This window comes from Rattus norvegicus, chromosome 16, assembly GCF_021556685.1.
Source record: "Rattus norvegicus strain SHRSP/BbbUtx chromosome 16, alternate assembly SHRSP_T2T, whole genome shotgun sequence".
Taxonomy (NCBI): Eukaryota; Metazoa; Chordata; class Mammalia; order Rodentia; family Muridae; genus Rattus; species Rattus norvegicus.
Window position 1 is genome coordinate 77762501 of NC_141549.1, and position 26996 is coordinate 77789496.

General features: G+C 41.1%; 2 protein-coding genes across 2 annotated transcripts in view; one reads left to right on the forward strand and one right to left on the reverse strand.

Moving 5' to 3' along the window:
* The window catches only part of Erich1 (glutamate-rich 1), a gene marked incomplete at its 5' end in the record, with an annotated part of 52793804 nt that overhangs the window by 46891941 nt on the left and 5874867 nt on the right, over positions 1-26996 (forward strand).
* The window catches only part of Tpte2 (transmembrane phosphoinositide 3-phosphatase and tensin homolog 2), a 100213-nt gene that overhangs the window by 32128 nt on the left and 41089 nt on the right, over positions 1-26996 (reverse strand). For both annotated transcript variants that reach the window (NM_001419184.2, NM_001419185.2), the window contains 9 exon segments: positions 2144-2224; positions 4269-4330; positions 11979-12067; positions 12187-12268; positions 13035-13095; positions 22117-22181; positions 23595-23658; positions 23773-23872; positions 25921-26040. In NM_001419184.2, the coding sequence (NP_001406113.1) occupies positions 2144-2224; positions 4269-4330; positions 11979-12067; positions 12187-12268; positions 13035-13095; positions 22117-22181; positions 23595-23658; positions 23773-23872; positions 25921-26040 (724 nt within the window).

Sequence of the window (26996 nt, forward strand, 5' to 3'; positions counted from 1 at the left end):
GATGCCTGGTGCTTTCCTCTGTTCTCTACATGCACGCACATGCACATGCATATTACATGCATGTACCAAACACACACACAGACACACACACACACAAAGACAGACAGACAGAAAGAAAGAAATGGAAGTTGTGTCTTTCTGAGTCTGTTGTGTTTTCTCTTTATATAGAACCTAAATTAAAAATTATGTATGAGGTGTATGTGTGTATTTATATGTTTGTATATGTGTTATATAACTCATGAAAGTAGGAATGGCATCATGGAAGGGGAGGAAGAGATCTTAAAGGATCGGGGACACACAGAGAACAATGGAATACCTTTGAGGAATGAAGGAACTAGCCAGAGGGTGGTGGGTCATGGGTGGAGACAGCGGGCACAGAGGCAGGGATGAACGAGAACAGAACATGGCCTGTATGTGAAGATGACACATATGTGAAGACATGATGATGAAATCTATTACGTTGGATGCTAACCTGAAATATTAATTTTTAAAAAAGAAATGACAGCTATGAGACAGGTTTCTACAAGTTCTTAGCTGGGAATTGGATATCACGTGGCCAGTAGAGTGGTCCAAAGTGAAGGTGACAGTGAATAGCTGCCACCACTCAACACAGGGCCCCCTGTTCCGTGACCTGCCAGCACCTCAGACCTGCAGCTGAGTCCCTGCACTGACAGCCTTGGTGAGCGGCATCAAGGAGACTTGTTTTGTTTTGAGGCAGGGTCTCTCTGTGTTGCTCCATCTATCCTGGGGCTCTGTGAAGACTGGATCGGTCTCTTTGGACTCACAGAGATCTGCCAGTCTGTCTTCCGAGCACTGGGATTGAAGCATGCGCCACCATGTCTGGTGGGTATTGAGGTGCTTTTATGAAGGTCCTATGTCAGGTGTCACAGTGAAATACTTGTGGGATAAAATGATATACCGATGGGATTTCCTTCAAAATGATTCAGGTTTAGAGAATGAAAGGGTGGATAGCAGTGCCCACAGGTTTGAGGAGAGATAGCAGAGAATGAATGTGGCTGACTATGAGCTGAAATAGCATGATGAGTGTAAAGGACTTTACTCGTGTGTGTGTGTGTGTGTGTGTGTGTGTGTGTGTGTGTGTGTGTGTTATGGTTTATAGTAGCTCCCTCCCCTGCGGCCACCATCAAACCCAAAGAGGTGCAAGGGAATGAGCTGAAACTGAGCCAGACACACCCTGCCCACCTTTAACTGCTTCATTGCCAGAGCACCAGTAATTCTCGCTAGCACACTGTGTTTGGAAAATTCCATAGTAAACTGTTTTTGAGAGAACAAAAGGTAACAGCATATATTTTATATATGTGTAGAATCTAATGTGATATATAGATACAGATACACATATAGGAAATGCAATTTTATCTGGTATACAATAATAATTTTTTTATTATAAGGTCTCACCTAGGCAAACAGATTTTCCTGTCTCCCTCTAGGATTACAGGTATAAGCTGTCAGGCCTGACTCATAATAGTATTTCTTCTTATTACTATTTTTTATTTGGATTTTCCCCCTAGATATGGTGTAGACCTGGCCATCCTTAAATTCACTCTGTAGACTACGCTGGCCTTGAACTCAGACATCCTCTGCCTTTGCCTTCCAAGTGCTAGGATTAAAGGCATGAGCCACCATGCCTAGCTCATCCTTCTTTAAAATACAATTTCTCGACCTCTTTCTGCTCCTACCCCCTTGCATGCGCACACACACACACACACACACACACACACACACACACACACACACACATCCAGAAACAGTTCCTGTGATTGTTCTTCAGGGATTGAATTGTTCGTGTGTCTGAGTAGGTGCCTGTGAAAGGTAATTCCTTTCTAATTGTGGGGTAAACTTTATATGGCGGTTAGACCTCAGGACCCTCCTACCTTGGGAGGGCAAATCAGTTCCTGAACTCTAGAAACAATAACGAATATAAAATGTGAGGTAGAATGTTGTTCTGGGCAGATCATAAGGCTTGGCATCTGAGATGGGGCTCTGAGCCTCCGGGAGGGAGCAACTGAGCAGCGCAGCTGAGTACTGCCACATGAGCATCAGCCCGGACAGTGGGACATGATATGGGTGTCACAGAGCTGATGCATCTTGCCTTCCCACAGGACCCTCGAAACAGAGACCTTACCTGAGAAGGGGTCTCTACTCCTTGAAACTTAGAGCTGTTACTTTTATCTGTCCGTCGCTCTCCAAAAAAGTACAGACTTGCCTGCGGGAAAGGGGACAACACAAGGTTTGGCCGCTCTCTTGTTTTTCTTACTGCAGGCAATCTTGAAGTCCGATTTCTTAAAGTTAACAGTTTTGGGGTAGAGGTTACCCCAAATGGCATAGTTAGAACACCACATTAGGGGCTTGTATTTGTGAGACCAAAGACTCATAAATACATGGGATGCTAGATCGGGAAAAGCTAGGGACCGTCTGGTCAACTCCTCTACTTCTGTTTTCCAAACCGGAAACAGACCAGATTCCGGCCAGGAAATCCAGTAAACTAACTATAGGGTCTCACTGACCAGGATCTCACCAATTCAGCTAGATTGGCTGGCCAGCATGCCTTTGGAATTGGCCTGACCTCCTTCCCCAGACCCTCCCTTGTTGGGGTTACAGGGCCATACCATCGTGTGGAATTTTAACATAGGGGCTGAGGATCTGAACTCATGTCCTTACGCCTCTCCACAAAACCATCTCCTCACTTGCTCCCATTTGCTTTCCAAGCTGGTCTTTCCCTGAACTCAGAGCTCACTGATTTGATTACACTGGATTGTCCGCAAGCCCCAGCAATCCACCTGCCTCTAATGTCTTGCCCACCCCTCCTGCCACATATGTGGGTACTAGGGTTCTGATCTCAGGTTCTTATACTTGTACAACAGATCTTTTATCGACTGAAGCATTTCCCCAGCCCCTCATTAAGTCGATTTTAGCGTTCATTAATTATTGATCTATAATTTTAAAATCATTGTCCCAGCACACCTCCTTTTTTTTTTTCACCTGTACCCTGGGCTCCCAGGCATTGAATAAACTGGCCCAGCCCTAGGGCAGACATAGCCTCACACACAGTCCCCAGGGGCTACCAAAAACAGGATAACATACCCATATTCAAAACCTGTGTGTCAAGTAATAAAAACAAAGAGGGCTCTGAGATTCTAAAAGTATACATTTAGAAGCCAGAATCTCTTCCACACACTGTAGGAGAGACAGGCAGAGCACTCAGAAGTGTATCCTGTAAGTGCTAAACTCCCAGCTCCTGGCAGGCAAACGACTGAGAATTCTGTTTCAAGAGGTGGACACAGGACAAGCAAGATGGTTCAGTGGGTAAAGAAGCTTGCTGCCTACCCTGATGCCTCGAGTTTGATCCCCAGAATCCACGTAGTGGAAAGAGAAAATCAACTCCTTTAACTTCTACAAGCTGTTTATATGCATGTGCATGCACACACATACATGCATATGCACACTAAATCAATGTAAAAAAGAAAAAAAGGATGTTAAAGAAATTGGAACCAGCCCACCTTATCTCCTCAGACATTTCTAAAGAAGTTACACATCAACCAGTCTCCCATACCTTGAGTTTGACATAGCACAGACAATGAGATGCTGTGGCGAACTGGAAAGTGGCAACCGCTGAATGACTTATCAATTATACAGATGCTTGAATCCTTTGGGGGCCCTTATCTAATTCATCTTTATACTATTCTTGTAAAGAAAGAAGATGTCATGTGTTTGGTGGTGAGAGAAGGGGCAGCATTTTGACCACCATGGTGTATTCTTGTCTTTTCTTTTTTTCCTCCTATAGCCCGGGCTGGCCTTGAATTTGATCTTGCTTCAGTGTGGAGAGCTGGCATGGGGTAGGCAGCTACAGGCCTAACTGAGCCTTTGTACATTTGCATGACTTGGCTTAATTTATCTTACCTTAATCCTGAAGCTACTGTGCTCTGCCTTTATGAAAATATAGCTATTATATATACCATGATTGCTGTACTCAAAATATTGCCGAAAATGTGGCAAATCTTAATATACTGGAATATTTTGCATTCCCTTAAATTTTGTGTCTCTCTGACTTCAGCCAAGTCCTGGCACAGAACAAGAGATAGGCCACACATTAAACAAGGGAGTCTTAAACCCATGGTTTCTGGAAAAACCACCTCTCCAGGTTAACTTATATGAGTTATGACTCAAAGAACAACCATGACATTTTACAGGGACACTTCAGAAGGAGCAGATTTGATCCACACGAGATAGCACAGTGATGTTTTTCATACCTTTGCGTTTAGGACTATTTCACTGGCAATGAGGCAGGCACACACCATGGTTCCAGTTCTCCCTAAAAAGAAAAGAAGGCCATTTAAAGAATCATTGTTCACAGTAGTGCTCAATTTAAGAACTCAGAGACCTGTGGAGATGATTTATTTCTTGATTGGCAAAAAGCCTCAGGGCATGAATTTAGATCCTAAAAGTCAAGTGAAAAGCTGTGGTAACACTATGAACCTTGACCCCAGCACTGGAATCAGGATCCAAGAGATTGTTATCCAAGACATTTAGTTCTCAGTTTAGTGATAGATTGTGTCTCAAAAAAATAAGGTGGGGGACCAGCAAGATGGCTTAGTGGGTAAAGGCACTTGTTGTATAACTGAAAACCTATTCAAACCATAGAACACACACATGCTTGCGATCTCTCTCTCTCTCTCTCTCTCTCTCTCTCTCTCTCTCTCTCACACACACACACACACACACACACACATACATATAAATACATACTTATATACACACTCACACACCATGCACTCAAACCACACACACACACACACATGCACTCACACAAGACATTCACACTCACACACACACTCACACTCACACACATATATACACATACACGCATATGTTCACAGACACACACACACACACACACACACACACACACACACACACACACACACGTGTTCAGGAGCCATCTAGGAAAGACTAAAGGCATTCAAATAAGTTTTCTGGAAATGGCCACTGCTTTGCATGAAACACAAGTAAACATTTCTGCTAATTCCTGGGAATGAGCCCAGCCTACTGGGCAGATTTTCTGCAGATAAATGAACATGTACTATCATTTAGTAATGCTATGCAGATAAGTTGATGATTTCATAATTCCTGATAATGATTTTATAGAATTCCTACATTTCTACAAGTAATTTCCAGCCCTCCGAAAACCTGCAAATAGCGTTCTGTGAACCTTCATGTGTCATGAGCTAACTGTACTAGGATAAGAAAGCAGGCTTGGAACAAATTTATGATCAGGGAAAACATTCCTTCTAGATTAGCTGTGAGACCACTATCTGGTAACTAAAGGTCATAAACTGGGAATGGAAAATTTCTTGTAGCTGCAAGGACAGAAAATATAATACTATTTTATCTATACAAAACTTCAATATTAATGAAACACAAGACACATTTGCCTCTTGTAAACATCTGCTAATTGCAGCATAAAAATATTATTTTAAACTTTTAATGAACTTATAAAGCTAGTAAAAGAAAATGAATGTTAGTTACTTGTCTTAATGGAAACCCATGAAAACATTTCTGCTATGCAATTATGGAATATAAAGATGTATGCGATCACTTCTCCTGAGAAAGTATAAGAACTAAGAATGACAATAAGGGAGAAGTTTTCCTTACTTTCAGCAAAAAAAAAGATAAAATCTTTGTCTTTCTATCAGCAATAAAGGTTGGATCTTCTTTTTCTTTTTCATCTAGAATGAGTGAATTTTTTTCTCTGTTGGAACTTGCTTGTTGGAGCTTTTGCTCCACCCACCAAATGTATATATGTATATATCTTTTGTCTATAAGAATGCATATACATACATACATACATACATACATACATACATACGTAGGTATATGTGTATGTATGTGAGTATACATAAACACCTGTGGAGGTGATAAGACAGAGGTGTTCAGGCCCAACCAGACTGTATATGAGTGTGTATGTGTGTGTGTCTATGCAAGTAAACTGTGTAAAACATTTTCTTCTTCTTTTCTCTTTGGTTCACAAAGAGTTAATTGTGGTTCTGCTTTTTGCACCCCACCCCCACCCCAGTTGGGGTATGGGAACTTCAAAGCCACTTAGGCAGGCAAAATGCTGCACAGATGCTTGGTCCTGTGTTCTGTCTTGCTGCTGGGTTGTGGGAACTCCAGAAATCACTGAACACTAGACTGCATTTACCCTATGCCAAATGTCTGATGATGGGCGTGAGGAAAGCCCTTATATACCACTCAGGGGTGGGAAAACAGATCCTAAGATGTGAGAGGCCCTCTATCAGATGTAGGATTGATAAAGATGTTTTCTCAATCTGGTGGTTGCCATTTTGTCCTATTGACAGTGTCCTTTGCCATACAGAAGCTTTGCAATTTTATGAGGTCCCATTTGTCTATTCTTGATCTTAGAGCATAAGCCATTGGTGTTCGGTTCAGGAGTTTTCCCCAGTGCCCATGTGTTTGAGGCTTTTCCCCACTTTCTCTTCTGTTACTTTCAGTGTATCTGGTTTTATGTGGAGGTCCTAGATCCACTTGGACTTGAGCTTTGTATCAAGAGATAGGAATGGATTGATTTTCATTCTTCTACATGCTGACCACCAGTTGAACCAGCACCATTTGTTGAAAATGCTGTCCTTTTTCCACTGGATGGTTTTAGCTTCTTTGTCAAAAATCAAGTGATCACAGGTGTGTGGGTTCACAAGTTAGACTCCAGAAAATCAAATAACCCTATTAAAAATGGGATACAGAGCTAAACAAAGAATTCACAGCTGAGGAATGCCGAATGGCTGAGAAACACCTAAAGAAATGTTCAACATCTTTAGTCATAAGGGAAATGCAAATCAAAACAACCCTGAGATTTCACCTCACACCAGTGAGAATGGCTAAGATCAAAAACTCAGGTGACAGCAGATGCTGGTGAGGATGTTGGGAAAGAGGAACACTCCTCCATTGTTGGTGGGATTATAGGCTGGTACATCCATTCTGGAAATCAGTCTGGCAGTTTCTCAGAAAATTGGACATAGTACTACCTGAGGACCCAGCTGTACCACTCCTGGGCATATACCCAAAACACGCTCCAACATATAACAAGGACACGTGCTCCACTATGTTCATAGGAGCCTTATTTATAATAGCCAAAAACTGGAAACAACCCAGATGTCCCTCAACAGAGGAATGGATACAGAAAACATGGAACATTTACAGAATGGAGTACTACTCAGCTATTAAAAACAATGACTTCAGGAAATTCTTAGGCAAATGGTTCCATATGGCCTTGTTGGGCATCAATGGGAAGAGAGGCTCTTGGCCCCTTGAAGGCTCGATGCTCCAGTGTATAGGAATGCCAGAGCAGGCAGGCAGGGGTGGATAGATGGGTGGGGGAGTACCATTATAGAAGCAGGAATGGGATAGGGGGTTTTCCAGAGGGGAAACTGGGAAAGGGGATAACATTTGAAATGTAAATAAATAAAATATCCAATTTTTTAAAAAAGGTATGTGAAGCTGGGGTTCCCAATCACTAAACAGTTTGGAACCAAGGACTGTCTCTTATTAAGAACCACTGTGGGGAGCATAGAGAAAGCTTCTGTCTACAGAGCTGTGCCATCTAAGTCTTCTGCAGAAGGCCCCTCAGAGCTCCCAGAATATCGATGCTAAGCTAAGGACAATTGATGATGAGCTAAGCCAGAGTTCCCCATCCCCTGCCCCAGGTTCCTCTGCCCAGGGAACCAACTCTGTTCCCAATTCACAGCTACCAAGCAGCATCTGAATGTCCAGGAGTTGGGGAACCCCTGTCCCCAGGCTACTCCTCTCAGGCCTGTGGACCCCTGACCCTCTGTTCCTGATTCCTCTGTGTGGCTTCCAGCAGCAACTGGGAGTCAGGGGTCGGCTTCCTCCACCTTAGGCTTTGCTTTCTCACCCCCTGAACAGTGTCAGTGCTTCTGGCCAGCCCATCACCAGTCAGTGGGCACAGGGTAAATAAATACAAGCTAGTTCTCCCCTGAGACTAAGAAAGTCCTGGAGACTTTTTTCTTTTCAGTACTGATTAATTTATTTTTACTAACTAGGCACTTGTGCAAGTTGGGATGGGATTAAAGTCCTAGAAAAAATTTTTGGAGAGCATTCTCTCTCTCTCTCTCTCTCTCTCTCTCTCTCTCTCTCTCTCTCTCTCTCTCTGTGTGTGTGTGTGTTACCTGTGTGTATTTGTGCATGTTGGGGAGAGAGAATGTCATTCTCTGTTGCTCTCCACCTTAGTGTTGAGGTAAGGATTTAATGGCCCTGAAGCTCACTGATTAGATACACTGGCATATTAGGAAGCCCCAGACATCTGTCTCTATCCCAGCACATGCTGGTTACAGACAGTGCTGGATTTTACATGTGTTCTGGAGATCAGAGCTCAGGTCATTGGGTTTACATGTAAGCACTTTGCTGATTGAGCTATTTCCCCAACTCCTCTTTTTTAAAATTTCTCAAATGATTTTATTTAAAAAATACAATATAGGATTCTGCAGCAGAAACCACCACAGAAACCCATAGCCAATCAAAATGCAGAGTTATGGAGCCTAGTCACAATGGACACATCTACAAAATACTCCCACACCCCAGGCTCAGGGAGCATTGCAGAGGAGAGGGCATAAAGATGGTAAGAGTCAGAGGAACAAGGAGTTAGCTGTGAGAGTGTGTCTTCTAGTGACATCAGAAGCTACACCCATAAACATTACCGCCCAAATGTGAGCTGAACAAGGAGGACACCAATGGGCATGTCAAACTGGACAGAAAAAAAGCCCACAATCCTCAGCTCTACACAAAGAATATATATCATACATTCACGCAATAACAATAGATTAAAAAGAGACCATGAATTTGAAGGAGTGGAAAGGGGCGTATGGAAAAGCTTGTAGGTAGTACAGGGAAAGGAGATGCATAATTAAAATAAAACTTCAAAAAGAAAAAAGAAAAGCCATAACATATAGTTTGTGCTGCCCACATACTCTTGATTGGGTAGCCTGCCAGGGGACATACCTCTTAGAAGACTGACTCTCCTCTCTAAGAAGCTGTGGGTTGCAATAGTTCCTTAGTTACGGGTGGGACTTTATGCCTACCTCCCATCTCTATAGTGTGATGTTGTCTAGTGTAAACTGTCACAACTGCTGGGAGTTTATATAGACAAGTGGCCTTCTTTGTCAGGAAAATAACTGTTTCTTTTTAGCCATCCACTACCTCTGATTCATAGAATCTTCCTCTCAACTTTCCACAGTGACCCCTGAGCCTTGGGAAGAGGAATGTGATATCGATGATCTATTCAGGACAGAACTTTCTGTAGCCTTTCATTCTTTATACCTTGACTAGTTGTGGTCTCTATATCAGTCACCATCTATAGAAAATAGAAGCTTCTCTGATAAGGGTTGAGAGATACCCTAACTGATGCGTATGGCAACAACGCATTAGGAGTTGTCTGAATACTGTGTCTCTCTTACAGTGGACAATCTTTTCTCAGAATCTGACTAATTATAGTATCAGGTATGAGTTTCAACTTGTGGAATGGGCCTTAAATCTCACTGAAAAGGGATTGATGACTCCCATTCCAGCAGTAAGCACGCCTTGACAGCTGACCATTACTGTACGTCTCGGGGTTCACAAAACGATAAGAATGATGTCGACTTTCCTCCTATGGTAGCAAGGATAGCATACTCCAGCACTATGAGCGTAGGGACGAAGCTTCCAGGTGAGTATCAGCTTGATCTCTCCATGTATATGACTCATGCATGTTGTCAGCAACATGGTCTTACTGTCATGTTCTGGAGCATGATCAGAGAGCATTGGCAATTTCCTATAATGTTTGGGTATGTATGGGGCGTCACTGGGCAAAGATTTCAAAGAGGGAGCCTGTTCTTCAAATTGGGGCATGAGACAGAGGAGGGAGTTCTTAAAAGATAAAATATGAATGGCCAAAAAATGTTTTTTTTTTAATGTCCAATCTTCTTAGCTGTTAGGTAAGTACAAATGAAACTTGCTTTGAGATTTCATCTTAACTCAAGTCAGAATGGCTAAGACTTTAAAAAAAAGAAGAAAACGGGGCTGGGGATTTAGCTCAGTGGTAGAGCGCTTGCCTAGGAAGCGCAAGGCCCTGGGTTCGGTCCCCAGCTCCAAAAAAAAAAAAAAAAAAAAAAAAAAAAAGACAACAAACATTGATGTGACTGTAAGAAAGGGGAAATAAATAGCTATTCACAGTTGAGGCAGTGTGAACAGGTAAAGCTACTATGGCAACTCAAAAGGAGGTTGATCAAAACTCTAGAAATAGGTGATCCAACTGCATCATTCTTTTTTTTTTTTTTTTTTTTGGTTCTTTTTTTCGGAGCTGGGGACCGAACCCAGGGCCTTGCGTTTCCTAGGCAAGCGCTCTACCACTGAGCTAAATCCCCAACCCTGCATCATTCTTGAACATCAACCCAAAGGACTCCACACCCTACTTTAGTGATACCCACTCGTTAATGTTCATTGCTGTTCTCTTCACAATGGTCAGGCAATGAAAACAGCCTAGACGTCCATCCACTGGTGAGTGCCTAATGAAAATGTGGTACCTTTGAATAATGGAATATTATTCATCTATTAAGAAAAACAGAATTAAGGGATTAACAGGTAAGTGAAGGAAGCTGGAAGCAATCATTCCAAATGAGGCATCCTAGACGGAGAAAGACAAATTAGTGTCTCGCTGGGTATACAAACAATGCTCAAGGGCAGACCCCACGCTCAGCAGTAGAAGGCCAACACAAAATGAACTCAATGGTGTTTCTACTGATTTTCTTTTTCTGTCTTATATGGCTTCATTTGACCATTTTTATCTTACTTGTCATATATATATATATATATATATATATACATATATACACACATATATATATACATATACATGTATATATATATATTATGTGGTTGTTGTTCTTTTTTATTGTTTTTTACTAAATTCTGATGTTTAAAAATCTACCTTTTTTTTTAAAAGAGAGACAGAAGGCATAGTGTGGGGTAGGTGTAGTGGTGGGGAGGATCTGGGGCAGATGCAGGACGGGAGCCACTATTAGAATATGTTATATAAAACTTCAATATGAGTAGCTCCTTTCTAAAGAGAAGCCAGTGCCAAATATAGTAGTCAGCCATACCCGTAGTCACAGCATTTGGAAGGGAACAGGAGCATCATGAGTCGGAGGCCTGCCTGGGATACCAGCCAGTTCAAGGATTGGCTGTGCTACTTATCAAAACTTTGTCTCAAGGAAAAGAAACAATCAAACAAACAAACAAATCCCCAAACCAACCAAGCAAAAACCTCTCTCCAAACAAATAACAGCAATGACAATAAAAAGAGCAGAAAAATAGTGGTCAAAAGGTACTTTCAAAAGAAAACATGCAGAAGGCCAACAGGTATATAAACATACTCAACATCCCGGCCATCGGGAAAACCATATTAACCACAGTAAGTATGAGAAGGAGATACATATGTATAAATTAAGTATGATAAGGCGATACATATAAGATTTAGTTGAATCAGGCTACTCCACAATGTAACAACAAAAATATAATGCATATCATAAATATGTAAGTCTTTGCCAATTAAAAAATAACCTTGAAATAAAAAGTGTTATTCCATTTCAAAGATAAATGCCATTGGTATTTTAACAGAATTACATTAGCAAGTCAAAAGCAAAATAATTCAATTTAGTAGGCAGGGGAAAATGTTCCCAACCTTCCTTAACTCCTTTTCCTTCTTGCCTTCCTCACTCTCCAGTTCTTTCCTCCCCTCTGCCGTCTCCCTCCTTCCTCCTTACATTCCTTAGTGTTGAAACTAGTATTTTCAAGTGTTAATGATTCATATTGCTTAATCACTTTTGTTCACACACATCAGTATATTTTTCCAATTTCTTAACAAAATGGAAAATGAAAGAAAAGAGGGGCATTACCTTTTCCTCCCTTACAGTGAATTGCTACAACATTTTCAGGATCTTGGGCCATCCAATCATTTACTTCCTTGGAGAACAACAACATTTCCCTGGTTTCAAATACAAGAGTTTCTCATTCAATGAAATTGTTTCCAAAATAGTATTTTCTAAAACATCAAGCCCAAGGTAATTAGCCCTTTTCCGACAGACAGTGTGACATAAGACTCACTCGAGGGTAGGTACGTTATGATCATCAATCATGATTCTGCGGACCCTGTAGTGGAAGCGCTTAGGGTCATAAGATCTCTCACCTAAAAGAAATAATACATATGGCATTAATCTATGCCAAGTGACATAGCAAATGATAAAGTTATAAATGGATTTCAATTTTCAATTAGAAAAATCTTTATCTTCTAGAGTAACTTTCAGTCTGCTCTAAAAATAGTACTTCAGAGTTGAAAGAAAAAGTTTGATGATTATCTACTTTGGGAAAGCTACACTTATTTTAAAAGAGGTTTTGCCTTTGGCTTTCTAGGGTCTTCTCAGTACATCACCATGGGTGTTAGAAACTAAGAACACAGACAAATGTAGCTGACAGAGCTTTCAGCTCCTAAACATGTTCATTGAATACACAGGCATTGAACAGATTACCAGAGACTGGGTGGCAAACTGAGATACAATCTATTTCCTACAGGGCTGAGTTTTTGTTTTAACCCAGGGCCCTCCCCCGTCACACCTACTCCAGGTGGATTAGAAGGCAGACTTGCTAATTTTTACACCTGTGTAATTTAGAAGGGATTAAAGAATAAATGTATTGTTCTAGAACCATTAGAACAGGCATTCCCTAACATGGCTAACTTCTGTTCTGCCCATTTGGTCGTTCCAGGCCCACCTCAGCTTCTCTTCTAGGGTACTTTGTGCCCTTGAGATAACTTCCCTATCACATAAGGCCAACACAAGAAGTTTTATTCTGAGTTCCCACTACTAAATACTTATGAATAAACGGAATGTCAGAGAAGAGTCTGTGAACAATATGTCTTCTATCTATAGTGCCCCAGTAGTGAGTCATGTACATACTGCATAGATTGTAGACTTGATAGTGGTTTGGATGCTTGGTGTCGAGGAACCTGACAACTTCCTGAAGAAAGATAGACACAAATGTTACATCTCCAGTAGTGATCCAGAAGTAAGCTTGGAGAGAGAAGTAACTACAAATGGTTACTATTGTTTCACCTGCCTCTCACTGGCATCGTCTAGGGGAAATTTTCCCAGTGTGAGGATATGCAGATTTTACGTCATACGTGTCTCGCTAAGAAAGAAGTCTGAGATACTGTTACGAGCCTCTACTACAACTTGAATTGAATATTCCCCATGAGCTCACATTTAAACACTTGGTGCCCCAGCTGGTGGTGCTGTTGGGCAAGTTGTGGAACCTTTAGGAGGTGGAGTCTTGCTGGTGGGAGTGGGTTTCTGGGAGAATGTAAGGAGGCTTTATATCCTGTTGTTACTTCTTGTTTACTCTCTGCTTCCTGAGATTGGATACAATGTGACCAGAAAAGAAGTTCTCCATGACACATAGTTATCAAAGCATGAGCTTGGCAGTGGTGGTGTACTCCTTTAATCCCAGCACTCGGAATGCAGAGGCTGGTAATTCTTTATGAGTTTGAAGCCAGTCTGGTCTACAGAGTGAGAGTTACAGGATGGCCAAGGTCACACAGAGAAATCCTGTCTTGAAAAACCAGGCAACCAACCAACCAACCAACCAACCAACCAACCAACCAACCGAAACCCACTAAATGTACAGAACAAGAAAAGAATATTAAAAGCTGCAAGGGAAAAGGATCAAGGAACATATAAAGGCAGTCCTATTTAAACAATACCTGACTTTTCAATGAACACTTGAAAAGCCAGAAGGGCTTGGTTAAATGGTCTAGAAACTTTGAGAGACCATAAATGCCAGCTTAGACTATTATACCCAGCAAGACTTTCAATCACAATAGATGGAGAAAGAAACATATTCCATGACAAGGCCAAATTTAAGTGGTATCTATCTACAAATTCTGCTTTAGAGAAGATGTTAGAAGGAAAACTTCGTCCTGAAGAGGTTAATTCTTTCAAGAGCTCCCACAAAACAAGCCTGGGATTATCTTGCCTGTGTTTAAACACAATGGTTATGCAGGAAACTTTTATTTTAAAAATATAAGGAATATTTTAAAATTTTAAAAATTAAAAATATTTTAAAAATGTAACAAAGCATAATGCTAGATTCCACTCCTATCTGCATCAAGCACCACATAGTTGGATTTCACGATACTTTTGAAATGCTCCTACACCTTTCAAATAAGCTAAACTATTTCATTGTTTTAGATTATTATACAACACAATAGGCTGAATTTGGGGATTTTGCTGTTGTTTTGTTGTCATTATACTATAGAACACAAATGAAATTCCCCTCTTTACAAGAAGACAGTAGGATTTAAATGTTAGGAATGGTCATGAGGGGCCATGGAGTTCTACCTTTCTCATACAGGCACTGCCAACCAACAGGCATTAGTCCGGCCTTGATAAGTTCTTATTGTGTTGAAATGGCTTTCCTGCTAAATCACCGTGTTGTAGCGATTTTCAAACAAGGAAGCACTGGTATTGAATACCAATATGACTTCTGTTCTTATCAATTATTTGGGCTTTAACCATTTTCCCTCTCTTTTGTATTTGCTATTTCTACATTAAAGCAGATTGCTGTCTTGGTTTTTTTTTTTTTTTTTTTTTTTTTTTTTTTTTTTTTTTTTTTGGTTTGGTTGGTTTTTTTTGTTTGTTTGTTTTTTTTTTTTTTCAATCACAGGATCCATGAATTTCTTTCCTGCTGAAAATGTTTGCCTTTCCATTAATGTATTGTTGTGTGAAAAGGGAAATATTTCTAAGAGACAAGTTAAAAAATGATGAACTTAAATGTTGGATGACTGATCTTCAACAGGAACAGATTTTGCTTCATGTATCCAGGTCCTCTTCAGGGTAAAAAGGAATTTATTTCAGGATAGAAGAATGTTTAATGCAGATATCGAAATAATTAAAATTGGTTTTTAGCCAAACAACTTGGAACTAGGTTACAAGAATTGCTTATTAAAAGAAAAGAGAATCTTGCTGTTTTGGTGTTTATTTCATTTTTGTACATATAAGAACCCGAATTATGAAAAATTAAATATACATTTAAATTTTTATATTGTTTATTCACTATGTAGAATACATAGGGAATTGTTTTTAGAATTGATTGACTCAAGTCTGTTGTTTTCAAATGAGAGCTCATTAGATTCTTTCCCCACCACATAAAATTGTTTTTAAAAAAAAAATCATATAATCATTGTGGCCTAATGCTTTGGACTTTACAGATATTTCTTTGTAAATGCAAGACCCTTTTAACAAAATAGTTTGTCATTTGTTTGCAACTAAAAATTTATAATTATTATGTAATTATAAACAAAGCAGTTTAAAGCTTTGAATATAGTTACACAGCAAAAAAAAAAAGTTAAAGTTGTTTACTTTTTTATGGCCGTGATTATCACAGTGATGTGGCCCTACTTCTTGGTATCAATTTTCCTTATTCATTACTTTCCCCATTATTTGTGACCCAACAAGGAGCAACTTTGGGAAGAAAGAAATTTGGTTTTGTTGTTGTTGTTGTTATCGTTGTTGTCTTGGCTTATAGTTCATGTATGATTCATGGCAGCAACTATGATTCTTCTGCAGCCTAGCAGAAGAGAGCGGGCAGGAAGTGGGTAGATTATCAAGCCCCCAAATCCTCCTGCAATGGTCCACTTCCTTCAATGAGGCACCAAGTTATAAAAACTCCACTGTCTTCCATAATATCGCTGCCAGCTGGAGACCAAATATGCAAATGCATGATCCTTTGCAGGATCTGTCACAGTAACCTTGCAATGTATGCATATACACAGTAATTATTATTGTTAGGTCTAAGTGAAAAAATTACATACACACATGCTTAAGTTCCAGATATATTCTACATCACTTTACATTTCACTCAATGTTTGGGCATAAATTTATCTTTGACTCAACCTGTTTTACCTCTGTTTTCTGATCTAACTAGTTAGTTGGCCTGAAAACTCCAAATACCCCCCCCACCCCAATCAAATGGACATAAAGTATTTAGAGTAGTGGTTTTCAATCTGTGGGTCATGATCCCTTTGGGGACCAAATGACCTTTTCACAAGGGTCACCTAAGACCATAGGATAATAGATATTTAATTATTATTCATAATAATAGCAGAATTACAGTTATGAAACAGCAATGAAAATAATTTTATGGTTGGGGGTCACCACAACATGAGGAACTGAATCAAAGGGTCCAAGGATTAGGAAAATACAACCACTCTGGAAATCAATCTGGCAGTTCTTCAGAAAATTGGAAATAGATCTATCTGAAGACCCAGGTTTACCACTGGTCCGATGCCCCCAGCACATATATAGCGAGCACTGCCTGGTCTGGCCTCAGTGGGAGAAGATTCTCCTAATCTTCGAGAGACTTGAGGCCCCAGGGTTGGGGAGGCCTGCTGGGGAAGAGCATCTTCTTGGAGACAGGAGGGAGGAGGAATGAGATGAGGAACTGCAGGATGGGGAGCGAGGCAAAGGCTGGGTTGTAAATAAATAAAATAATAATTTAAAAATGTAAAATGAAAAAAATAAAAAAGGAAAGTTGAGAGCCACAGCCCCGCTATGCAGTCAACTGCAGTTTCTGTCCCCATCCACAATAAAGAGTAACCAGCCACACTGAGGCCAAACATTCCAAGGTAGTTTAGAAGGTGTTAGGACTGTAGGTAAAGTACAGGCAGATGTTCGCAGTAGCCGAGCCTTTGTGTGGCTTCCTACAACCCTTGAAAGTTTTCCTTCAGTTGGGAAAGCAGAAGAAATAACAGTCCTCTTTGAAACTCTTATTGCAACAACTCCATTTTTATGTTTCTACACCTAAGCCAAACCCTCCCTCTACCTAGACAGTGCATCCCTTGCTGTAGAAGCAACAAATGTTACAGTGTCTCTTCTTGAGGTGGCAACAGTGACTGAAAGTGTGGGTGCTTTCACTGTAGCCTCTGTTTGCTTGCTAACCTCTGGATTCCACATCTGGAACATTTTAGCTACTAAAAGGCAGCACGGACCATTTGTCAATAAACTTCAGGGTTATGAAAATTTACCCTCAGGTTGGGGAGATAGTTCTGTCTGTAAAAGGCTTGCTTTCGAAGCATGAGAAACTAAGTGGGATTCCCCCCAAAGCCACATTAAAAGGCTGAACGTGGTTAAATGCTTCTCCCCCACAGCATTGGAAAATGGAGACAGGCACATCCCTGAGGCTCATTGGCTGGCCAGCCTAGCCTCCTTGCTGGGCTCCAAACTACTGACAGACTGTCTCAAGAACAAAGTGGATGGTATTTGATGATCAACACTCACAGCTGTCCTCCAGCCTCCATACACATAAGCACACATGTGCACACACACACACACACACACACACACACACACACATACACACACACTGCAGAAACACAATATTAAGATTTTTAAATAACCAGTGTGAGGATGTATTAATTAATTTATGTAGATATAACACATGTATTATATATATATAAATATATAAATATATATAAATGTATCTAATAACACATATATTACCAAAGTTTACATCGTGCATCACAAGCATGAAGTTTTACCTGTCAGCTGTACCCGGAAGAAAAACTGACAAAATTTTAAAAAGTACTTTTCAGTTTCATGAATTAAATGGGATGTACATAAGCAGGTCTTACAGACATCTGATGTGAACATTAAATGTAATATTTTTCTGGATAAAGACCATTTTAAAAAACATATTCTTACACTATATCCGGACAACAATGACAACTTTCCCCACCTCCCCTCTTCCCAGCACCCCATCCCCATACCTTTCCCCAGGTCTACTCCTCCTCCATTTCCCTTCTGAAATGAGCAAACCTCTCAGGGACATCAACAGAATACATCAGAACAAGTTATGATAAGATTAGGCACAAGCCCTCATATCAAGGCTGGCTGAGGCGACCAGGTAGGAGGAAAAGAATCCCAAGAGGTGATAGAAGAGTAAGAGACACCCCCATCCCAGTTAGGAGTCTCTCAAGAACACCAAGTTATACAAACCTAATATATGCTAGGAACTTAGGTCAGAATCATACAAGGTCTGTGATTGTCAGTTCAGTCTCTGTGAGCCCCTATGGGCCCTGCTTAGTTGATTCTATGGGCCACAATAAAGATTTTAAAGAGAACATTTATCCTATGTTTTGCATCTTCAATGTCAGTCAAAATATAACCCTGTAATATAACCTCCCTTCCCTCCTTCCTTTCCTTCTTTGTTTCCTCCCTCCCTGTTTCCCTCCCTCCCTTCCTTTCCTTCTTTCTTTCCTCCCTCCCTGTTTCCCTCCCTCCCTCCCTTCCTTTCCTTCCCTGTTTCTTCCCTCCCTGTTTCCCTTCCTACCTTTCTTTCCCTCTCTTTCTCCTTCCTTTCGTGTAGCCCTGGCTATCCTGAACTTGTTTTGTAGGTCAGGCTTGCCTGCCTCTGAGACTGTGTTGTCATCCAACCAGTAGAGGTGACTTTTGGATAGCGTATACCCTATGCATTTTATGAAAATTGATTGTCTTTGGATGCTTGGATTAAAACAGTAAAGGAATCAATAACTGTCAATTAATAGCCAAGGAGATAACAATTTAATAATTGATAGAAACTTATAGAGATCATTTAAGTAATGCTTTTGTTTTGATTCTCAGCTAAATGAAGGGTTTTGTTTTTGGTTTTATTATTATTATTATTATTATTATTATTATTTAATTGGTAACTAGCTAGGTAGTGTTAAATATGGCTAAATTGGAACTAGTTTTATAAAAAGAAAAGCGACTTGATTTAAGCAGACTGTAGTTAACTCAGTTACTAGCTTAGTCTACTGTAAAACAGTATCATCTATCAAAGGATGTGCTCTCCATGAAGCACGTAAAAGTGGAATTCTGGGAAGTGATTTAAATATGAATGAACATGCTTCGTTGACATTTTTGTATTTGTATGGAGTCTAACCTCAATATTTCCAAATTTACGCATTCAAACTGGTATGACAGTGACATGAAGGCCCTCTCTGTGATGATTTTCATGACACAATCTGGTGCCTATGGAAGCCACACACGCTTGCAAAGGAGAAAAATCAACCAAAAGTCCTACGCAGCTATGACGCATAGCAACCATAACAGCGACCAACATGGCCACCTTAACAGGGCAACAGTGGTACCCACATCTGGATGGTAACCAACAGCTCCCTAAGTAGACTTAAGACCTCTCGACAAGATGGAAACCAAGCTTGGAAGTGGAAACCTAGCCAATGTGTCAGAGCTCCTGAAGTCATAGATCCTGGAGGAGGGTCTATAACTGCTACTTTACTAATCCCGCCTAATCTCTAGCTATGCCCTAAATATGTGTCCGAATCCACACGGGTGAACGTTGGCTCGGCCTCTCATCAAGGAAACTTCACTTTGCAGCAGGTGGAGACCACTACAAAATAAGCTACAATGAACAGAATTTCGGAATTGTGGTGCACAGTGCCAACTGATATACCTACAATACGGCTCCGTGGGTAAAGCTCAGGGAACATCGCAGAAAAGGGGGAGGAGACATTGTAAGAGCGAGAGGATCAGGGCGTTTGCGGTGAGGTTGTTTCTTAGCAACATCAGAAGCTATGCCCATGAAGTCTCACCAAGGTGACTGTCTAAGCATGAGCTAAACAAAGACAACAGATGTGCTAAGCCGACATGGAGTTTCTCAAGGAAGGAGGATGCAAGCCTCACAGACCGGGGCTTATCTACAATGAAAATAAATGTCGCCTCCAGGAGAGTTTTACCAAATGTCTTCTCAGAAAACCTTTAAAGAAAGGTTTTCCTATAGACAAGAATTGTATTTACTTTGTTTTGTGAATGCACCATTTTGTTATTTTTGGGCTTTTCTCTTTACATCTTTTGATAAGTAGTTAATAATGAGATCTCAACCAAAAATTGACTTTAAGAGTTTGTGAAAAAGCCAATATGGGTGTCCAGTTTATATTTATTTCTTCAGCTATACTTGTTGATAATTATAATTTTGAAGTTCCTATAATGTGGATTTTTGTAGCCGACAGAGTGTTCACTGACTCTGTGAGGTAGTTTGTAACTGAATGATTTCCTAAGTGGTTGTATTTTCTATGTCCTGATAGTGATGTTATTTTTTTTTAAGAACTGTTATTTTATTTATAATACTATTGGGTGAATCTGTATAATTTTGAGGATAAAAAGCCAGTTACAAAGGATGTATGATATGATAACACTTATGTGAAATTGACGAAAGACTGGTGACAGAATTAAAAATAATGATTACATCTAGTACGTTAGGATACTGACAAAAAGATACTTCTTAATATCTTGATAAGGTACACACAGTTTCATTAAGGTACAAATTTAAGATCCATTCAAGTTAATGTATACTTTAATAATTATAAAGATATACTAATGTAAATATAATCACGACCCACCTAATAACTGAATTTATTCTTTCATCATTTCTTACAGTATGTATTTTATTGTATTCTTTTCCATCCCTCAACTCTTCCTAGATCTTCCCCTTTCCTACTCACCCAACTTCATGTTCTATCTATCTCTTTAAAATTAATTTAAAAACAAAGAAAAAAGCTGCCAGGGAACATGGAGTCTGTTTTGTGTTGGCCAACCACTCAGAGCATGAGGCCTGCCCTGGGGTGTGGTTGACGTATCCAGTGTCACTTAAAGAAAAATGACCTTTCCTATTCACAGAAGTTACCATTTGCAAAATGCTGCTCTGCTAAACGTTGGGACTTTCATCACTGGTCAAAGTGCTGAAAATAAGTGACTGTAAATTTTTAACCCTGGATGGGACATCTGTACAACCCTCCTCTCTCCACCCCCACACCTCCCATACCTCTCTCACACACACAAAATTCATCATGGAAGGAAGGTCAGAAAGAAAGGGTTGGAGGATGGGGGTTGCCGAGAAATGCTTGTCTTCCGGACACGATGTTGTGGCTCTACTCTTGAGGTCATACTAGCTGTGGCTATCTGCACAAAATGAAACTGGTCAACCTGAGTGTGGGTGAGGGAGGGGCACAGTGAGCTCCACTGAGGAGCTACTGGGAGTTAATGACTGCTTGGGGAGGGTTTTTTTTCTCCCTTTGAGAGTGTGGTTTCTGATAGTTTGCCCACTCTAGTGGATGGCCACACTGTGTAAAGCTCTAATCAAGTGCAATGGGTTATTAACACATAACAAGCAAGGGGACGTGAGGTTGAGAGAATTTGTTGGGGGGCGGATTCTGTGGAACTTAGAAAGGGGAATGGGGTTACAGATGCTCAAAATACACTGTATCAATGACATTCTTAAAGGGTGAATTAGTTTTTTTTTAAAAAGGAATGTCTATCTTACTTATAATATAGCATTTTCTTACTTCCTTCTGACACGATTGCAAAAACATAACCACGATGCCTTGCAGATCCTCCCAGCAAGAGAGAAACTCTATTTTTAGTTCCCTTCATCAAGCCTGGCTTTGTAACTCGCTTGGTTTACTAGAATGGCAGAGGCAACCATAGGAGGGTTTAGTATGAGTCCTAAATAGCAGGCTCTTGTCAGTGCTGTTTCATAACCCTTGTTGTTGTCGGTATGTGAAGGCTGCACTTTGGCCTGGTTGGGCTGAACAGAGGAATCTGACTTTAAGAACAGATATCATACAGAGCCATGTAGCCAAGCCACTGAGGACTGGGAAATCTCAGATGACTCTGTAGTTGCCCACCGATGTATGAGGGACTAGCTGTCCTGTCCAGGACAGGCAGTCCTGTCCTGGTTCACTAGAACCACATAGTTAAGCCCAATACAAACCAATAAGCCACTGTATGATGAGTTTAAAAAGTCGTGGTGTAAGCCAGTAAAATTCGTGAGTGGTTTATAAATACCAAGGGCAAACTGATGACAACCAATTGTGAGTTCTGACTGAAAGAACAGCCTTGGCAAGAATACGAAGGTCGTTTGTGCCAAGCCTCTGACTCCAGCATACACTCACTGAGCAGTGAGCACCAGCTGTGGGAATAGCCTTACCTTAATTGGATTTCTATAGAAGGACTCCCTTCCAGATGATGGAAATGACATGGCAATAATGCGCTCTGGAAGTCAAAGTAATCACTCTAATGAGTATCATGAGAGAGACAATGCAGCAAACAAAACTTTCATCTACATATAATGAAATTCCCCCTTTTTTATAAAAAAAATAACATTCAGAATAGAAGAAATAACACATTCTCACAATAATCAAAATGATAAAAAACATTAAATTATCCAATATAATATTAACTATTAAACTGATACAGTTATCTTCAGATTCAGTTGGTTCATCCCTGGGCCATAGATTTTTGTTGGTCTAAGTCTCCCATTTTGTCAATGGGACTATAATTTCTTTTCTTTAGCAAACCAAACCAAACCAACCAGCCAACCCAACCAAACCAGCCAACCAAACCAAACAAACCAAACCAACCAACCAATGAACCAAACCAACCAACCAACCAACTAACCAACCAACCAACACAAACCAGCCAACCAAACAATGAACCAAACCAAAACCAACCAACCAGCCCAAACCAGTCAACAACCCAACCAACCAGTCAACCAAACCAAACCAAACCAAACCAAACCAACCAAACCAGCCAACCATCCCAATCAACCAGCCAACAAAACCAAACCAAACAAACAAGCCAAACCAAACTAACCAACCAACCAACCCAAACCAACCAACCCAACCAACCAGTCAACCAAACCAACCAACCAAACCAAATCAACTAACCAACCAACCAACCCAAACCAACCAACCCAACCAACCAGCCAACCAAACCAACCAACCAACCAAACCAAATCAACCAACCTACTAACCAACCAACCAACCCAAACCAACCAACCCAACCAACCAGCCAACCAAACCAAACAAACCAAATCAACCAACCAGCCCAACCCACCAACCAAGCAAACTAAACCAAACCAACCCAACCCAACCAAACAACCAACCAACCAAACTAAACCAAACCAAACCAAACCAAACCAACCAACCAAACAACCAACTAACCAACCAAACAACCAACCAACCAAACAAACCAACCAACAAGCCAGCCTGGGCTCCAGTAAAGGCAGCAAGTCCCTTCGTGTTTGGCGCCCATGTGACTCAGGAAATCTGAGGTCAACAGAGTAGACACCTCAGTTTCTGGAGTTGTAAGAAGATTACAAAGACTCTTGGGACCCTTGGGACCAAGATTAAATGCCAGAGCCAAATAAATGAAAATTCAACCAAAAATATTTCTAGCAATAACCCATCCTACCTCCTGTACCACAATCAGGTAGCTCTAGTTTGAAAGGACATGAACAGATACTTCTGTTGTCCTGGTCACACTGCCACGGTGACATATGTGCTCGTAGATAAAGAATGCCTTAAAGTAATATGGTGGCAGAAATAAAGGAGAATGTGGTACCTATCACTCATAAGCAAAATACAAAGATTTTATGAACAACACTGGCGGGTACATTTCACCAACCAGTGACGTAAGTGAGGTCCAGGTCGAAGCCATCCTTCTTGTAGCGTCGCTTGTTACCCGAAACCTGAATTGGGAGATCATAAATTAACAGGAAAAAGAACATTGCGTACACATGTCTACAGACTTCACACGTATTTCCCGGAAACACAGCCCAAACAATGTGCTGCCTGCCACTCACCAGCTGCCGAGTCAGCTTTTCCAGTTGTCGCTTCTGATGGGCCAGCTGCAAAATTCTTACCAGGATGAGCAGTCGCAGAGGCCGAAGTAAGACTGCCAGTCTAAATCAATGTATAGGTAAAAGGTTTAGAAATCCACTTTTTTGCTACAAAAAACAGAATGTTGGGTCAATATGGATTAGGTTTAACAATTTTTTTTAACTAGTGATTTCTTTATTTCTGGAGGTGCTCTGGGCCAAAGCCAAGACCCTGTGCATGACTGGCAGGTTACTCTACATGATCTATTCTTCCAGTTCTGTATTCAGTTAGGGATGGTGTGGTTCTCCGCCACAACGGTATTGTTTTACCCCCACGCAGAAGACAACGGGCAATGTCTAGAGCCATTTTTGATTGCCATGATATTATTTTGGCGTGTTGCTACTATAACTAGTGTATACAGGCAGGGGGTGTTGATAAACACCTCATCGTGAACGGCATCCTCTTCCAGAATTTTCTGGCCTAAAATGTCAATAACGCTGTTTGGGGAAAGACAGGCTCAGCATTTGTGGTTTAGCATGAGTGGTTTTCTTTCTTTTTTTTTCTTTTCCTTCCGTGTGCGTGTGTGTGTGAGGGAGAGACAGAGAGAGAGAGAGAGAGAGAGAGAGAGAGAGAGAGAGAGAGAGAGAGAGAGTGAGAGAGAGAGAGGGTGTGTGTGTGTGTGTGTGTATGTGTTTGTATGTGTGTGTGTGTGAGAGAGAGAGAGGGTGTGTGTGTGTATGTGTGTGTGTGAGAGAGAGAGAGAGGGTGTGTGTGTGAGAGAGAGAGAGAGAGAGAGAGAGAGTGAGAGAGAGTGTGTGTATGTCTGTGTGTCTGTGTGTGTATCTGTTATCGCCTGTGTTGTTTGTATCAGTAAGCAGGAAAGGAAAGCACTAATTGGTAAAGACAAACTGAAAACAGACTGAAATACTGACCAAGTAAGCTGGTGTTTCTCCTGTCATCAAAAATACCAATGGCAAGAACTGCTGTTCCGAAACACTAGGTTCTTAATTTGAGGCCACATGAACAAGCTGCCTGGAAAAGCTCTTTAAAGCACAGGGTGTGGACTGGAGGGATGGCTCAGCAGTGAAGAGCACTTGTTGCTGTTGCATAGGACTGGGGTCTGAACCCCAGAACTCACATGGCAGCTAAGAACCATCTGCAATTCCAGTTCCAGGGGACCCAATGCCCTTTTGTAGTCTCTGCAGGCACTGTTCACATGTGGCACACACACACACACACACACACACACACACACACACACACACAGATACACACACGCAGGCAAGACACCCATACATATAAAATAAAAATAAATAATAAAAATAAAGCACGGGATAATAGACCCTGGGGCCAGTAATTCAGTGCCTCCCAGGTGGCTATGGAGAGAGAGCTTAGGCTCTAACACCCAGCACATTCACTTGAATCCTGGATTGAAGTCCTGGGAGTTAGAGTACCAAGAGAAACCCTTATTTGACAAATGATACCTCCCCATCTTCGTCCCAGCACACACATGTTCTTCTTTCCACATCGCCACAGTCAATAGGAGGGTGAGAGTGAGGAAGAAGGATCAGGTGAGGAAGAGGGAACTCTCCTCATGGATCCTAAGAGCTCAGACTTCACCGGAGTTCTCTATACAGTTTCTATACAGCTACACTGCAAACCCTTCCTCACAGCCGCCTGTCTGTCACCTCCCAGCTTCCGGCTGTGTTTGCTGCCCTTTACACACCTTCAATGGAGTCATTCCAATTATACACATGCTAGGGAGAGCCCAGGACTATAGAACTTTACACATAAGGCATTTGTGGTTGAAGCACAAATGGGAATGTATAGATGATTGTAAGATTAAAAACTGATGTCAGAGCTGTTGAGTCTAGTCTCCCCCCCCCCACCTTTGTATGTTCTCTTTTATTTAGCTAAAGATTCTTAGAGGTATACCTTAGGTGAACCCTAAATGCCAGCATCTTTTAGTTTCAAAGTATGTGGAAGTTTCACTTTTAAACCACTCACCTGGTATATAACCAGAGAGTTCAAAGTTAAAATATTAAATAAAACCAGGAAAATTCAACAAAATAAGGGAATCAACCCAGAAGAATGGAAGGGGAGGCTTGGGAGGCAAGCTGTATATTTCGTACCTTGGGATATTTCTGAGAAACTGTTTGTCATAAAGTGTATAAATGACAGCCACGAGCACAGTCACGCCGATGACAACAGCATCTAGGGTGTTCAGCACGTCAGAGAAATAACGCTGTCTCCTGGAGTGGGGAGACATCAAGGTTTTGGAGCACAAGTTATTCATGAAGAGCTCTATATTCAGCCCTATTGGCAGTCCCAGGAAGAATTGGGTGTGTTGTTTTACACTCTCTCGAGATTCTAACCCACTTACTGTCCCATGGTCCCCACCCTATCAGCTGCACGTAATTCTGTCCCCAGTATGTATGTTTTATAGGATATGAAGGTTGGCTGGACTTGAGGCTTAGCTGTGTAGACTTTGAGGGTCATCAGCCATGCTGGGGTAGAGCTATTTAGTGACACAGCTCTCCTCTGCTGGCAGCTGGGAGACCATCTTTTATGCTGCTTTCAAAGTCCACCCTTGTCTTGACACACCTACTCCAACAAGGCCACTCCCTGTAGATCAAACATTCAAACACATAACTCTAGTGGGTTCAAATCTATTCCCTATCTATCTATCTATCTATCTATCTATCTATCTATCTATCTATCTATCTGTCTATCATCTATCTAACTATCTAAAAGGGTCTGGATAGCAATTCATACTTGGTAAGTAAGGAGCAGGACTAAACCACTGAACAAGAGGCCATCACTGCCTTCTCCTATGTAAGGAGGGGCGTGAGGTGCGGTGTCTTGCTGGTGAGAAAAGCTGAATATGGAACTTAGAGAAACTGCGGGTGGGAGAGTGTATAAAAAGAACCCAGAGATGGAGAGGGCTCAACAATTTTAGACTCAGGATCTGGCTTTTTACGTATTCTGGGGTTTCAATGAACTGATGTGGTCTGCCTAGGGCAGAGACAGACTTCCTTCAGGCATGAGCATTGGTCTCTTATAGAAAAGCTTCTTCTGGGGCTGGGGATTTAGCTCAGTGGTAGAGCCCTTACCTAGGAAGCACAAGGCCCTGGGTTCGGTCCCCAGCTCCAAAAAAAAGAACCAAAAAAAAAAAAAAAAAAAAAAAAAAAAAAAAAAAAAAGAAAAG